Source organism: Hyaena hyaena, unplaced genomic scaffold (genome assembly GCF_003009895.1).
Source record: "Hyaena hyaena isolate Hyena2069 unplaced genomic scaffold, ASM300989v1 scaffold_105, whole genome shotgun sequence".
NCBI classification, from domain to species: domain Eukaryota; kingdom Metazoa; phylum Chordata; class Mammalia; order Carnivora; family Hyaenidae; genus Hyaena; species Hyaena hyaena.
The window spans coordinates 3,159,430-3,176,643 of NW_024080737.1; the positions used below are offsets into that span (position 1 = coordinate 3,159,430).

The 17,214-nt window shown below is 36.6% G+C and overlaps 1 protein-coding gene across 1 annotated transcript; it reads left to right on the plus strand.

Moving 5' to 3' along the window:
- Positions 1-286: 286 nt before the first annotated feature.
- Positions 287-17,012, plus strand: LOC120234251 (serine/Arginine-related protein 53-like). The gene is made up of 4 exons (XM_039236028.1): positions 287-359; positions 7,837-7,943; positions 15,834-15,986; positions 16,641-17,012. The coding sequence occupies exons 1-4, from the start codon at positions 287-289 to the stop codon at positions 16,731-16,733; spliced, it is 426 nt and encodes a 141-aa protein (XP_039091959.1). The 3' UTR covers positions 16,734-17,012.
- Positions 17,013-17,214: the final 202 nt, after the last annotated feature.

Consider the following 17,214-nt stretch of genomic DNA (forward strand, 5'->3'; position numbering starts at 1 on the left):
TTTTCTCTGCCACATTAATACTATTATACATGTAACTAATAAAAACATCATCCCCTAGTATGAGATTTGTTCACATTAATAAATTAGCTGGGCAAAGAATCTTCTCTCATTTTTTATGCTCAATTAGTACATTGGATAATTAAAATCCACAGGAGCTTTTATTCTAAAGCATGTGGAACTATTTGCTCATCAATGACACTCTGACAGTGCTTGCTTTTATGTTGTAAAATATATTCTTTCAAAAATTGGAGTATAGGCTCTGGTGGCTATTACTTACAAACGCTCCATGCATTATTTTTCACATGAGAAAGGATTGGTTACAGCTGTTGGGGACATATCTCCAGAAGCGTATCTTTCTCGTAAATAAACTGGAGCTTGCATAAGACTATGTAATAATTTGTGGGGGTGCCTGGGTGGCTCAGTCAGTTAAGCATCCAACTTTGGCTCAGGTCATGATCTTGTGGTTCATGTGTTCAAACCCCATATTGGGCTCTGTGCTGCTGGCTTAGAGCCTAAGCCTGCTTGGGATTCTGTGTCTCCCTCTCTGTCTGCCCCTCCCCCACTCACATGCGCTCTCTCAAAAAGAAACATTTAAAAAATTATAATTTGTGATTGGCCAAAAGTTGAAACACAGATTTTTCATAAGTCATTAATTTTTAATGAAATTATTAAAACCAATTTCTTTTCATACTCTATAAAACACTTAGCCTTTTAAGCTTAACTCTGCTGGGATGTAAAAAGTCCTTTGGAGCAAACAACTACCTTATTTTTTTTAATGTTTTATTTATTTTTGAGAGAGAGAGAGAGACAGCGTGAGCAGGGGAGGGTCAGAAAGAAAAAGATACCTAGAATCCGAAGAAAAGCTCCAGGTTCTGAGCTAGCTGTCAGTACAGAGCCTGAGGCAGGGCTCGAGACCGCTAACCGTGAGATCATGACCTGAGCTGAAGTCAGACACTTAACCTACTGAGCCACTCAGGTGCCCCAAACAGCTACCATATTGCCACACCACTTATTACAGTTCTTTCTTAGAATGTAAATCTGGTTATTGTCCATAAAGTCTAAAATCCCAAAATTTAGGGATGCCTGGGTAGCTCAGTCGATTAAACGTCCGACTTCAGCTCAGGTCATGATCTCACTGTTCGTGGGTTAGAGCCCCACATTGGGCTCTGTGCTGACAGCTCAGAGCCTAGAGCCTAGAGCCTGTTTCGGATTCTGTGTGTGTCTCTCTCTGCCCCTCCGTCATTCATGCTCAATCTCTCTCTTTCTCAAAAATAAATAAACTATGAAAAAAATTTTTAAATAAATAAAATCCCAAAAATTTTTAGATGGTCTAGTTGAATATATAGTGGCTCCTAAACCAGCCATGTGTTCCTATCAGCCTAGAACATGAGTTTAAACAGTGAGTGTGTGAACCATATGTTGCAGTTTTTCCTCTTGCATTTTTCCAGCCTAGCATGTGAAAAAGAAAAAAAAACAAAAACAAAATACGAAACAACAAATGCACATGGCTATTTAGGAAAGCATGAATTGTAAAAGCAAAAGATTGAAAACAGCTCAGATGACCACCAATAGGGCATTGGTGAGGGGAAAAAAAAACTATCATAAAACCATAAAATAGGTAACTGTACAGCTATAAAATAGAATGGGAAAGTCTTTATACTGTGGTGAAATGATATTGAAGACATAATGTGTAGTATGTTAATTTTGTGTAAGAAAGAAGATGGGGCGCCTGGGTGGCTTAGTCGGTTAAGCGTCCGACTTTCGCTTAGGTCATGATCTCGCGGTTCGTGGGTTCGAGCCCCGCATCGGGCTCTGTGCTGACTGCCAGCTCAGAGCCTGGAGCCTGTTTCTGAGTCTGTGACTCCTTCTCTCTCTGACCCTCCCCTGCTCACGCTGTCTCTCTCTCCCTCCTAGAAATAAATAAAAAACATTTAAAAAAATTAAAAAAAAAAAAAAGGAAGAAGAGGATATGTATACTTAACATTTTCAGGAAGAAACAAAGGAAGGATAAAAAAACCAAAATCTAATAAAAAATGGTTACCTATGGACTGGGGAAAGAAATGAAAGAATGGGATAGGAAAGGAAGCCTAGACTCCTAAATGATATTTTGTTTTCACAAACAGAATCATGTATTTTATGCAACTAAAAAATATTAAAGATAAGAAAAGTATTTTTTGGTTCCTCAAAAAATTAAAAATAGACATACCACATGATCAAGTAATTCCACTACTGGATATTTACCCAAAGAAAATGAAAAGAATTCAAAATGATACCTGCACCCCTATGTTTATTGCAGCCTTATTTACAACAGCCAAGATATGGAAGCAACCCAAGTGTCTAATGATAGGTGAATGGATAAGGTTGGGGTGCACACAAGCACATGTGCGTGCGCACCCCCCTCCCCCACAGGAATATTACACAACTGTAAGAAAGATGACACCTTGCAATTTGCAACATGGATGGACCTAGAGCCTATTATGCTAAGTGAAATAAATCAGACAGAGAGAAGAGAATACCATATGATTTTGCTTATGTGGAATCTAAAAAACAAAACAAGTGATTAACAAAAAGCAGAATCATATGCAAATACAGAAAACTAAATGATGGTTGCCATGGGGAAGGGGGTTTGGGGGATGAACAAAATGGGTGAAGGGGAGTGGGAGATACAGGCATTAAGTAATGGAATGAATAAATCATGAGAACAAAAAGGTATAGATTCAGGAATATAGTCATTGGTGGGGCGCCTGGGTGGCTTAGTCGGTTAAGCGTCCGACTTTCGCTTAGGTCATGATCTCGCGGTTCGTGGGTTCGAGCCCCGCATTGGGCTCTGTGCTGACTGCCAGCTCAGAGCCTGGAGCCTGTTTCAGTCTGTGACTCCCTCTCTCTCTGACCCTCCCCTGCTCACGCTGTCTCTCTCTCTCCTAGAAATAAATAAAACATTTAAAAAAAAAAAAAAAGGAATATAGTCATTGGTATTACAACAGCATTTTATGGTGATAGTAGCTACACTTGTGAGTATAGCATAACATATAGAGTTGTTGAATTACTGTGTTGTACACCTGAAATTAATGGAACATTTGTGTCAAATATATCAAATAAAAATATTAATGTTAATCTCAAGGACAGTAAAACAAAAAGCAAGACCTAAAAATCAAAAATGAATCCAAACAAACTAAACCTAGCTATATATCAAGTTGGTAGCATAATCCCATGGAAAATTATTGTAAGTAACCTTATAGTATAGTGTTTTGACAGTTCATCCGTGGAGTAATTCCTAAGGTCAAAAAGAACCATAAAGAAATTTTAAACTGTGTTAATTTATCTTGTTGTTAATGGTGATATTTATCTTGTTATTATGAAATGAAACAGACTCAACTCTCATATTAGGAGAAAAAACCAAATACTTTTGATCTTATCATTAAGACTTACAATTTTTAAAGTGAGAGAAAAGATACACAAATAAAAAAAAAGACTTTAAAAGTCCTCTAATTTTGAAAAACTAAGAGCTTTCCCCCTAAGGTCAGGAAGAAAACAGGGATGTTCACTCTTTCCACTGTTACTCAACACAGTATTGGAAGTCTTAGCCTCAGCATTCAGACAACACAAAGAAATAAAGGCATCCAAATTAGCCAGGAGGGGGTCAAACTTTCACTCTTCACAGATGACATGATATTCTATATGGAAAACCCAAAAGATTCCACCAGAAGATCTGCTAGAACTGATCCATGAATTCAGCAAAATGGCAGAATATAAAATCAATACACAGAAATTGACTGCATTCTTATACACCAACAACGAAGCAACAGAAAGAGAAATAAAGGAATCGATTCCATTTTCAGTTGCACCAAAAACCATAAAATACCTAGGAATAAATCTAACCAGAGATGTGAAAAATCTATACACTGAAAACTATAGAAAGTTTATGAAAGAAATTGAAGAAGACACAAAAAAATGGAAAAATATTCCATGCTCCTGGATAGGAAGAAAAAATATTGTTATAATGTCAATGCTACCCAAAGAAATCTACATAGTCAATGCAATTCCTATCAAAACAACACCAGCATTCTGCACAGAGCTAGAACAAACAATCCTAAAATTTGTATGGAACCAGAAAAGACCCCAAATAGCCAAAGCAATCTTGAAAAAGAAAACCAAAGCAGACTGCATCACAATCCCAGATTTCAAACTATATTACAAAGCTATAATCATCAAGACAGTATGGTACTGGCACAAAAACAGACAGTCAGATCAATGGAACAGAATAGAGAACCCAGAAATGGACCCACAAACATATGGCCAATTAATATTTGACAAAACAGGAAAGAATATTCAATGGGATAAAGACAGTCTCTTCAGCAAGTGGTGCTAGGAAAACTGTACAGCAACATGCAGAAAAATGAACCTGAACCACTTTCTAACACCATACACAAAAGTAAACCCAAAACGGATGAAAGACCTAAATGTAAGACAGGGAGCCATCAAAATCTTTGAGGAGAAACCAGGCAATAACCTCTTTGACCTTGGCCACAGCAACTCCTTACTCATCTAGAGGCAAGGGAAACAAAAGCAAAAATGAACTATTGGGACCTCATCAAAATAAAAAGCTTCTGCACAGCAAAGGAAACAGCAAAACTAAAAGGTAACTGACAGAATGGAAGAAGATATTTGTAAATCACATATCAGATAAAGGGTTAGTATACAAAATTATAAAGAACTTAGCAAACTCAACACCCTCAAAACAAAGAATCCAGTGAAGAAATGGGCTAAAGATGTAAACAGATACATCTCCCAGGAAGACATCCAGATGACCAACAGATACATGAAACGATGCTCAACATCACTTATCATCAGGGCAATACACATCAAAACCACAATGAGATACCACCTCACACCTGTCAGAATGGCTAACATTAACAACTCAGGCAACAGCAGATGTTGGCGAGGATGTGGCGAAAGAGGATCTCTTGTGCACTGCTGGTGAGAATGCAAACTGGTGCAGCCACTCTGGAAACAGTGTGGAGGTTCCTCAAAAAATTAAAAATAGAACTACCCTATGATCCAGCAATTGCACTATTAGGTATTTATCCAAGGGATACAGGTGTGCTGTTTTGAAGGGACACATGCACCCCAATGTTTATAACAGCACAATCAACAATAGTCAGAGTATGAAAGAGCCCAAATGTCCAGAAATGAATGAATGGATAAAGATGTGGTGTATATATAAAATGGGGTATTACTCGGCAATCAAAAAGAATGAAATCTTGCGACTTGCAACTACGTGGATGGAACTAGAGGGTATTATGCTAAGCGAAATTACTCGGAGAAAGACAAATATCATATGACTTCACACACATGAGGACTTTAAGATACAAAACAGATGTACATATGGGAAGGGAAGCAAAAATAGTATAAAAAACAGGGAAGGGGACAAAACATAAGAAACTCTTAAATATGGTGAACAGAGGGTTACTGGAGGGGCTTAGGGAGGGGGGGTGGGCTAAATGGGTAAGGGGCATTAAGGAATCTACTCCTGAAATCATCATTGCACTATATGTTAACTAACTTGAATGTAAATTTTAAAAAATAGATAAATTATTTTTTAAAAAAGATGTGAAAAATTCCCAAGCAGAATTTATCCTAAAAGACATAACCTAAATGGAAGTTAAGTAACAAATGATTTATTTCATTTTTAAAGATTATGTATAACAGAGATATTCTACAAATCTTAAAATTATGATAGAATTAATTCCTCTTACATTTATTATTTCAAATTTTATAAATGTATAAAATATTAAGCATATTATTTAAATTTTTGTGAATAACTTATGAAAGCTATCCAGACCCCCCAATAAAGTTCTCTAATCTTTCATTTGATTGATAGCATCAGCATGAACTCATATTAATTTTTCTCTTAAAATATGCATTTCCTATTCCACCCACTGAAAAAGCTGAGAAGCAATGACAGTCTAATAGCAATAAAGATCCTGGTGTCCCAGTTACTGTCTTTAAATATCATTCCCCACCAGGAGTCTGAGCCCTTTGGAGAAATGGCTAATTTCAGGTCTTGGACAGGAACTGTACAAAATGAGCCTGGAACATCTTAGCTACCCCTTAACTGATGGGGTAGTTCAACTTCAACCAAAATGATGAAGGACCAACTTCAAGAGGTTCCCACCACCCAAAGGTAGAATAATCTGAGCAACAATATATTAAGATGATTACATGGAGTAAAATATGTTAAGTATATAATATTCAGGAACTCATAATGTTCATCTTTGGATCAAGATTGACAAGTAAAGGGAAAAAATTAAACATTTACTCTGCCTTTCCTGTACAGACTATACTTCACAGTCAGTGAGGGAAGTTCTTCTTTACGGAAGAATCAGTGCTAAAAAATGCAACAAGAATAATAGAATTAGAAAATCACCATTTTACAATATCTCATGAAATAATGGGTCTAATCAACAACATTAATGTCTGCTAAAAACATTAAGTGAAAAGTTGCTAAAGAACTTTATAATAGGGTCAAGCTGACATCAACTTGGACCCACTGATCAATCTTAACATCTTTTTTTTTTTTAATGTTTTATTTATTTTGAGAGAGAGATAGAGACAGCATGAGCAGGGGAGGGTCAGAGAGAGAGGGAGACACAGAATCTGAAGACAGACTCCAGGCTCTGAGCTAACTGTCAGCACAAAGCCCAACACAGGGCTTGAATCCATGAACCATGAGATCATGACCTGAGCTGAAGTGGGACACTTAACCAACTGAGCCCCCTGGGTGCCCCAATCTTAACATCTTTAAAACTGGAAGAAGCACATCCTGATATGGTGTAATAGGAGTTACAAAGCATCACCTATGATGTATCCTTGACTAAAGGAAATTGAACTTGAATCTTATCCAGTGTCTAGATCTAACTACTCGCTTACACAGACTATGAGGGATAGAGGAACATGTTAATGGAATCATGAGAATAAAATCAGCCAGATCTAGAATGTAAAAAAAAATTAAGTATAAAATGATCCATTTTCTTCAATAAATAGCAATGAAAAGGAGGGATTGTAGACTATCAATGATTAAAAGAGATTTAAGTAACTTAACAACCAAGTCTAAAGCATGGACCTTGGATGGATCCTGTTTCAAGCAAACTACCTGTACAAAGACCTTTTTTTCTTTTTCTTTTTTTTTTTTTTTTTTTTTTGGACAGTGAAAATTAAATATGAACTGCATAAGGTGATATTAAGGCATTATTGGTAATATTGTTGGATGTGAAAATGGTATTGTAGTTACATTACTGTTGTTTGTTTTTTTTTACAGCCCTTACCTGAAATGTCTACTAAATATTTAGGGGTAACATGGCACAATGCCTGGGAGTTAACTTTTGAGTACTCCAGGGCTACCTAAAAAGATGAATTGGGGATCAATAAATTAAGTAAGAAGTAACAAAGCTCATGTCTATAGAAGCTGGGTGATGGGTGCCAATGGATTCATTGTGCTTTTATTCCTTTTATATGTATTTCCATAATAATTTTTTAATTTTTAAAGCCCTCCCACAAGATTAGCCCAGATTAGCTTGGATCATTATAGCAGTGCCTTCTCAGCAATGTTTTAGGTTTTAGGTGAGAGCCTTAGTGTGTAAGAATGTTATATTTGTGTATCTCAGGGGGGAAATCGTTTTTTGTTATAGCTTAACTATAACATCTTTTCATCCAGTTAAATTCTAGAAGTCATAAAATTACTTCACAGAAAGAAAGAACCTTGCTTAGAATAGTGTTATTAACAAGCTTACACACCAAAATACATTGACATTATACCCCCGTTTTTTTTTTTTTTAGACCAAGCCACCCTGGTAGAACAAGTAAAAAGAGTAAAAGAAATTGAAGCCATTGAAAGTGATTCTTTTGTTCAGCAGACGTTCAGATCAAGTAAAGAAGTCAAAAAGGTAAGTTTTCATCCAGACGTTATGAATAAGCCTTTAGATTCCCACTGAGGAGGTGCTTTATTAATGGATTTTACTTAAATGTAAGTGCTTCTTCTAACAGAGAGATGAAGTAGGGTGAGCGAGTGTCAGCATGTTATTGAGAGAGAGAGAATGAATCAGTGAGAATCAGTTCAAGTTTCACTTGTAAAAATATATCTGATGCCATTTTTATTTTAAAATTCACTGAGAAGACAAAATAAAATGTCAACAGTTCTAAAGCAGTAATATGCATTTCATGAACTATAGTTTTCTTTTCAAATGTCTGCATCTACTTTTGAATTGACATTGCTAGAGAAAACTTAGAAGAGAGCTGTAACAATCAGATTATTACCCAAATAGTAACATGTATCTACACTCTTTGCCCAGATGGGTATTACTTATTCAACTCTAGTAAAAAGAGTTTTGATTGGCATTTTATTTCTGTTGAATATTGCATGTATTCTTTAAATTATTATCAAGACTGCCTTTAGGAATCTGTTCCTTCAGCCAGAAAAGGCATTCTACTGTGAAATACATGTATTCTTTAACATACATGTAATAAAGATGTGGTATTATCCCTTATTCAAAAATATTGTACATCTGTAAAAATATTAGTGACTATACAGTACCCTGTGATGAATTTACCATAATTCATTTATTTTCTCTCTGATATTAGATATTTAAGTAGCTGTAAGCTTTAAGTTATTACATGCATATTTGTAAATATCCATTATTATCCTCTTAAGATAAATTTTTCAAGATGGAGTTATTTGCTTATGGCTAATATTGTTCATCTTCACATATGTTCCCAGAGTCATCCTCCAAAAACATTGTACCAGTTCAGATTCTGCCCGCAAGTGCAAGATGTCTGTCTTTCACACCCTGGTTAACACCAAATCCTTATCAGATATTTTTACATTTACTGACCTGATGTGTGGTCAGGTGAAAGTTGACCTTTTGTTTTTCTATTAGCATTTCCTCTGTTGCTAGTGACATGGACATCTTTTCAATTACCATATACTTTTTAAAATAATTCGTCCTGGAGAAGTGACTTGAGCGCTGGCGCCTGGTGCATAGCAGTAACCCTGGTTAACCTGTGGTCCCTGCCTTGTTGTTTCCTGAATTTCACTTGAACTTTTTGTAGTTTGCCACTATTACTTGTAAAAAGTGGTAGAACTCTACAGTGGACATCCATAAATATAGTTGCTCATTTTATTTAATATCTTACTCTTCAATATCATAAGTACAAAAGGTCATTCATATGTCCTTATAGTATTGTAATTTATTTTTAAATTTACTTTCCTAGTATTTGCTTTTTGAAGTTCACCCTGACTTCCCAGCTCTGACTGGACTCACTTAAGATAACCTAGCACTTTCTTTCTGTGCAAATACTCATTCCTCTCTAGTTAATACACCAGGTTTTCCTCTAAACAACTTTTTCTCTTTGGCACTAATTAACATAATAATCTTATTTTTACTTCTGTTTTTTTCCTCCAAGATACTAGTAGCTCTTCCAATAACTAGTGAAACCAGCAATGAGCAAGGAAATTGATCAGAAGTATACCTGATAGGGACGCCTGGGTGGCTCAGTCGGTTGCCCATCAGACTTCAGCCCAGGTCTTGAACTTGCAGCTCATGAGTTTGAGCCCTGCATTGGGCTCTGTGCTGACAGCTCAGAGCCTGGAGACTGCTTCAGATTCTATGTCTCCCTCTCCCTCTGTTCCTCCCTTGCTCGCGCGCTGTTTCTCTGCCTCTCAAAAATAAAGATTAAAAAAAAAAAAAGAAGTGTACCTGCTATAGTATAAACAAGGTGGGCTTTGAACTCTAGGAGATCTGAGTTTGAATCTTAACTCCCACACTTCCTGCCATGATCTTCAGCTGGCTTCTCAACCTCTTTGGGCTTCAGTTTCCAAATTCATAAAACAGAACTAATAATACCTACTTGTTGGAGTTGTTGAGGAGTAAATGTAATGATTATCAAATACTTAGCATGGTTCTTGATACAATAAGTGCTTATTTTTAAATAGCATATTGTAACGTCTAAATTCTTTGATATTAAAGTACATTCTATAAACTAAGCATAGTGCTTAAAAACTTCTATTGTAGTTGCTCAATCTTTTTTAAGTATAAACCTCCCCCCATTTACATTTCTTCATATGCCCTTGATTTTCCCCAAGTTCCCATGCTCACCAGTAAGGCAGACCTCTTGCTGAGAAATACAGAAAAACTTTAGACATCTGGTTTTACCTTTAAAGTCTTTTGAAAACTATAAATGTAATAATATCTATATCTTTCAATTCCAGAATCTGTAATGCTTTCACCTCACTGTATCCCCTAGAAAAGTTTTAAAAAAGATCTTAACATCTTAAGGTTATTAATCTTAAGATAATGGACTAAATCCAAGAGAAGAGCTCTTCTTCCTTAATCTCCAACAAAACCTATATAGGTAAATGGCTTTCCATGGGACCAATATAAGGGAATTTCACCTACATCTCTGATCAAAAGGACCACTATTAATTATTTTAATAATTAGTTTCTGTTGCTTTAATTTTCAGTGCTGAGTTAGAATTTTCTCTCACCTTTCATACAGCTTTCCTTGCAGTTCTAATTCAAGTGTCAGTGTTAGAGAGGATTCAGATGAAATAGGGGCCTCTGAGTTTCATAAGGAATATTCATGAATTTGTATGGAAGAAATCTACCTGCTAGTCCAATTGTCTTTTTTTTTTTAATTTTTTAATGTTTATCTGTTTTTGAGCGAGAGATAGAGTATGAGCAGGGGAGGGACAGAGAGAGAGGAATCTGAAGAGAATCCAAAGCAGGCTTCAGGCTCTGAGCTGTCAGCACAGAGCCCAATGCGGGGCTGAAACCCACAAGCTGTGAAATCATAACCTGAGCTGAAGTTGGACACTTAACCAATTGAGCCACCCATGTGCCCCCCAACTGTTTTTTCAAGGAAGTGGCCCTTAACAGTAATTCACACAAAGAAATAAAATCAATTCTGAAAAGCCTCAAACTGAATAGTTCTAGATTAGGTAAGTATGACAGAGAAGCGAAAGCAGCCTAGAAATATGTGAGTTGTACCACTTAAAAATATATTCATTTAAAATATTTTCTTTCTTTCTTCTAAAATTAAAACCAAATTATAATAAATCTTAGGTGTGACAACTGGGAAGCAGTGGTCAAAAGCATGAGATACAGGGTCAGACAGGTGTAGGGTCAGGTCTAATTCTGCCATTTACTGGCTCTGTGTCCTTAAACCACATGATAACTCATGACTTTCATATCTTTTTTTTTTAAACTTTTTAAAATTTATTTTGAGAGCTAGAGAACAAGTGGGGGAGGGGCAGAGAGTGAGGGAGAAAGAGAATCCCAACCAGGCTCCATGCTATCAGTTGCAGAGCCCATGTGGGGCTCAATCCCACAAACCATGAGATCATGGACCCAAGCCAGGATCAAGAGCTGGATGCTTAACTGACTGAGTTATCTTAATCTTAAAAGGAAGATAATACAACTAGCAGAAGTTTTTATATGGATGAGCATGATACTTTACATAAAACAGCCAAGGGCCTGGCACATAGGAAGCCCTCAGGAAATGAAAGCTGTTACTCCTCTTCCTCTCCCTGCTCCTTTTCCACCTCTTTGCCTTACTAAATGCTGGGGGGTGCGTTTGTCTGTGATTTCCTTAAAAGGAATTGGAGATGCAGGGATTCTCATTTTGGTTAGGTCACAGATTGTTTTACGTAATTTTTTATGGTCTGTAGACCATAAAATTCTCATATGAGGCTTGGTGACCAATTGTGCTACCAAGCAACTAGTTAAAAAATTACTTCACAGCTTTACAGTTTACTAAACTTACTGGTTCAGTGTACAGACATCAGCTTTGGGCCAGTTTGTTTCAGCACAGCATTTGGAAACATTAAAGCACTAATAAACAAATGATGGAAAACAATGTTGTAGCCTCACTTTGTTTTTTATATTTAAATAATTTAAAATAATAATGGCTACCATTAACGCTAGACATTTAACATATGTAATTTATCTAATATCCCAGTAACCTTTATTTAAAGCTAAGGAAGCTGAGGCTTAGCAGACTTTATAACCCATAGTCAAAGTGCTTATAAGCGACAAGGAAGAGCATCCAAACAGTAATCAACTCCAGAGCCTGTGTTTGTTTTTACTAATCCCATGTCTCTCATAATTATGATTTCACATTCTCTCTTGAAGTATAAAGAAAGCATGCTTTCACTTACTGGGGAATATGCTAAAAAAAACAAAGAAAATGGCATTTACCTTGGTGAATGTACAGTCTATAGTATTAGACTGTAACCAACATTGGACTTTTATTAGTCATTGCATTTCAAAATGAACAGAAAAGCATTGATGGGCCAACAATGAATAAATTTACACTCAACTGTAACATAAAACAGAGGGCTGATTTAGTAGTTTAGAAAATGATATCCCTTTCCAGTTTCTAATATGTCTGTGTCTGCAATATAAGGTAGGGATTCAGGATGCCCAAGAATCTGAATTATTTATTAGAAGATTACTTAGCAAAGGGAGGTAAATTATCATGATGACCGTTTCATCCAAATCATGGGGTAATATGGGCTGTCCCTGATGCATAGCAAAGACTAACTCTCCTGAACTAAATTACTCGTGACCCAAGTTTCAACATCTTTCTCTCCTGGACAGCACTATACATGTTGGTATAAAGTTTGTATCTCTGAAAAAAGGCTTCTCTATACTAAAAACCCCCTCAGTTGATAGAGTCTCTTAGCTGTGTTAATTCTAAGTAAGCTAGAGAGCTGTTACTATAAAAGTGGCTATTACCAACAACATGCTAGACATTGTGTCTCCGTCTACACATATCGATTTAATTAGTTTAACTCTCTGCAATTCTATATCTCTTGTGCGAGTAGATAATCTGATAGCTCCCACTATATAATCAATTTCTGGAACCAAGATGCAGTTTGTTTTCAAACTCCTGTCCCAAATAAACCTATTGCCAGTTATTCAACCCTAAATTTTTTGGAGCTAACGGATATCCACCTATGTTCAGAAAGAGGGTAAATAACCCTAAACAGCCAGGTCATTTATTCTTTTACTTGAGGTACATTTTAAAACAAGTTTTCCAGGGGCCCCTTAGTGGCTTAGTCGGTTAAGCGTCCGACTTTCGCTTAGGTCATGGTCTCACGGTTCGTGGGTTCGAGCCCCGCGTCGGGCTCTGTGCTGACTGCCAGCTCAGAGCCTGGAGCCTGTTTCAGTCTGTGACTCCCTCTCTCTCTGACCCTCCCCTGCTCATGCTGTCTCTCTCTCTCTCCTAGAAATAAATAAAAAAAATTAAAAAAAAAAAAAAAAGAACTAAAACAAGTTTTCCAAACTGAACCACCAGGTGGCAGTGCTACTCAAAGCCTGATATTTGATAGTAGCCATGTTGTGGATTTTTTTTTAAGTAACATTTTCTCCAACGTTTTCCTCAAATAAAGAAGCAATTAATGTTCTTGTCATATAGTTTTAATTACCCATTATTAAATAATAACTTCCATGCTCTCATCCTAACCTCTGAGAACTTTACCTCAAATGTATATAAGCACTTCTCAAAGAAACCCTTAATGTTCTATAGGTAAAACAGAATGAGAGACTACTTCACTTTTATAAATAGAATATTATCTCTGCCACCTGAATGTGTGCAATCCACATCTTTGACAACTAAAGTATTAGCACTTCGCAATTTTCAAGGCAGTTCAACACTGCCAAGCTCCTGGCCAAACCAGAGCATGGCTAAGATATGCAGAATGACGTGCTCTTCTATTCTCTGCAAGGCAGCATAGACTACAAAAAAAATGATGTCTGGACCTCATTGCTTAGCATACTTCCCACTTTGCCCTGTACAGACTGTTGGGCTTTACTGTTACATGTCCTCGGTTTTATAAAGGGTGAGTTTAATACCACCAGGGCTCCCAGGCCTGTGTGTTGGAGACATAGAACTGTTTGACACCTGGGGGGAAACGTATTGGCCTCACAATACTAGAAGACTACTTCCAAATCATATTTAACAGTTATTTCTCCAAGTATCTCTATGTCCCTGGTTACAGTTTGTGATTATGTATTTATTTTTATTTTTATTTGTTAGTAATCTGTCAGTCCCATTAGCAAAATGTAATGTCTAGTTGGGGCCGGGAACATATCTATTTTACTCTCCCTTGGTATCCAGTGCTTAACAATTATTAGCGCTCATGAAATACTAAATAGATGGATAACCAGTTCTAAGATAAATCATTCTAAGAAAGGATTAGCTAATTCATGTAGATTTCATTTTCTAGATGTTTTCCTAGTGACATCTATTTTACCCTTCATTTAGAAAAGTGGATGTTCAGTACTAGCTAAAATCAAGAAAATGGAAGTTCAAAAACTGGGCATAAGAACCAGTACTTTAACTTCAATTCCAGCTTCTCATCTAGTCCATTTCATGTTATCCCTGCAGACCTGCTGTGAATCAGCCACTTCCCTGGTCTTCTTTCTCAGGGAGGGGTGTATTGGAATTATCCTGAGAAAGCTCAACACTGCTGGCTCCTTCCGGGCAGCAGCGATGATTTATGAGTCCTCATGTGCCCACCACTGAGCACAATGCCTGGCTCCTAATAGTCTGTAATGGAATACCATTCAGCAATAAAAAGAAATGGCTTACTGACACATGCTTCAGCCTTTCATGGATGAACCTTGAAAATGTGCTAAGTGAAAGAAGCCAGGGTGTCTGGGTGGCTCAGTCGGTTAAGCATCCAACTTTGGCTTGGGTCGTAATCTCATGGTTTGTGAGTTTGAGCCCTGAATTGGGCTCTGCACTCAGAGCTTGGAGCATGCTTCAGATTCTGTCTCCCTCTTGCTCTCTGCCCCTCCCCAACTTGTGCTTGCTCACTCTCTCTCCCTCTCAAAAAATATTTTAAAAGTAATAATAAATGAGAGAAGCTGAAACAGAAAACAAAACCCACATATTGTATGATTTCTTTTATATGAAGTCTCCAGAATAGGCAAATCCGAAGCGATAGGAAGTAGATGAATGTTTGCATAGGGATGGGAAGGCTGGGAGAAGTGGGGAGCAGTGACTGCTAATGGGTATGGGCTTTTTTTTTTTTAATTTTTTTAATGTTTTATTTATTTCTGAGAGAGAGAAAGAGAGTGTGAGCAGGAGAGGGTCAAAGAGAGAGGGAGACACAGAATCTGAAGCAGGCTCCAGGCTCTGGGCTAGCTGTCAGTACAGAGCCTGATGCGGAGCTCGAACCTACGAACCATGAAATCATGACCTGAGCCGAAGTCGGATGCTTAACCGACTGAGGCATCCAGGCACCCTGGGTATGGGCTTTTTTTGGGAGGATGATGAAAATATTCTGAAGTTGCTTGTGGTGGTGGTTGCAAAACTCTATGGATATGCTATGCTAAAAGCTATATGAATAGCGATATGTGAATTATATCTCACTGAGGCTGTTATTTAAAAAGCAAAAACAAAATAACCTTTGAATTTCCTTTTTATATCTAAAGAGGCCCAACTGAATGCTGGAGATTTGTCACAAGCATGTTTTAACTAATACAATTTAGATTTATGAAATATATTTTTCTATAGTATGGACTCCTAAGTACCAATTTCTTAAGAAAAATATGCTGATCGTAAAAAAAGATAAAACATGTCTCAATGTTTTTGTATCTGCTTGTTTTACGAATAATTGTTTCTTATTCAATAACCTAGGGTCTTTTTATGATCGATATTGTCTCAAAGGAGGCTAAATGAACTATTGCTCTTCAAAATCAAAAATATTATTAAAGCAAACTTTTAATTGTATATATGTGATCTAATTAATAACATATTTTATGTTTCAGTCGGTGGAGCCTGGTGACGTGAAGCACACAGCTGCAGCATCAGGACCAGCATCAGTAGTTGCTGATCCACCCAGTGCTGAAAAAGAAATAGACCCTAGCAGTATCCCCACTGCCATCAAGTACCAAGATGACAATTCTCTGGCCCATCCAAATGTAAGAGCCTTAAGTCTTAAGAATGTCAGTTGAAGTCTAGTCGACTGAAATTAATTCAAACTGCTGTCCCTTTATGCTGATGACAAGACCATTGGAGGAAAAGGATTCATATGTTCCTCTTTGTTAGAAATAAACAGCTGACCCCCATCCCTTAGAGCAGTTACGTTGAATCTGGTGTGGCCCAAATCATGCTGTCTGGCTTTTGGAAGTGTTCTTTCTGTGCTTAACAAAAGTAAGCCAAAAAAAGAAGAGTTTTGTTTTCTTTTTAATCTGGCACTAAAACATCTAATTCTGGTTCAGCTCCACTTGGTTCACTGACTGAACATGTCACTGACTCACATATTTTGCTGTGTACTCTGAAAGTGACATCATTCCACTGTGTCTCTGATAAAGAGGAGAGGAGATACTTCACAAGATAGATGTAAAATTATTAACAAATAATGGTGATACTAGTGCTTTTACTCCAAGACTTTCTGAGCATTATTAATTCCAAATAGAATATCTTCAATTGAAAAGTCAGTTGTTAAATTGAGAAGTATCCAAATCTTGCACCAAAAGATGTATTCTATAAAGATGTTTTCTATAATTCATGTTATGTAAGGGCAAATCCAAGCTATTGGCAAACAATAACATTTTTCCTTTCTCTTTTTTCAGTTATTTATTGAGAAAGCTGATGCTGAGGAAAAGTGGTTCAAGAGATTAATTGCTCTCCGACAAGAAAGGCTAATGGGCAGTCCTGTGGCCTAAGTGAAGTATATTTGGTTGAATTGATAATAACATTGGATATTTAGGTTTTTAAGTCCCAATATTAACTTTTTACTCTTAAAAAGCAGTTAGCTGATTATATGAAAAGGTAATACCATTTCATTCTTTTTTCACATATGCTTGAATATTTGTTGATTGAACTTAATCAAACATTGTGAATAGTAAAACTAGTGTGAAATTTAACAATGCATGAAAATGTCATACTGTTAATTAAGCTAATCTTAAACATATCAGTGATAATAAAATAAATGGTACGTAGTAGTGTCTCTGAGTACAATTTGGAAGATATCAGTCGTCGTATAAGGACACAATTTTGATTAATCATGCATATGTAAGAATCAAACTATATCCAATACGTATGAGATTTCATCTTCCATGTATTATGAAACCATTTTTGAATCTTTTATTTCACCTTATTTTAAAAATTTAGGCAGAATAAAAAGCTAACCAATCTTAAAGGAAA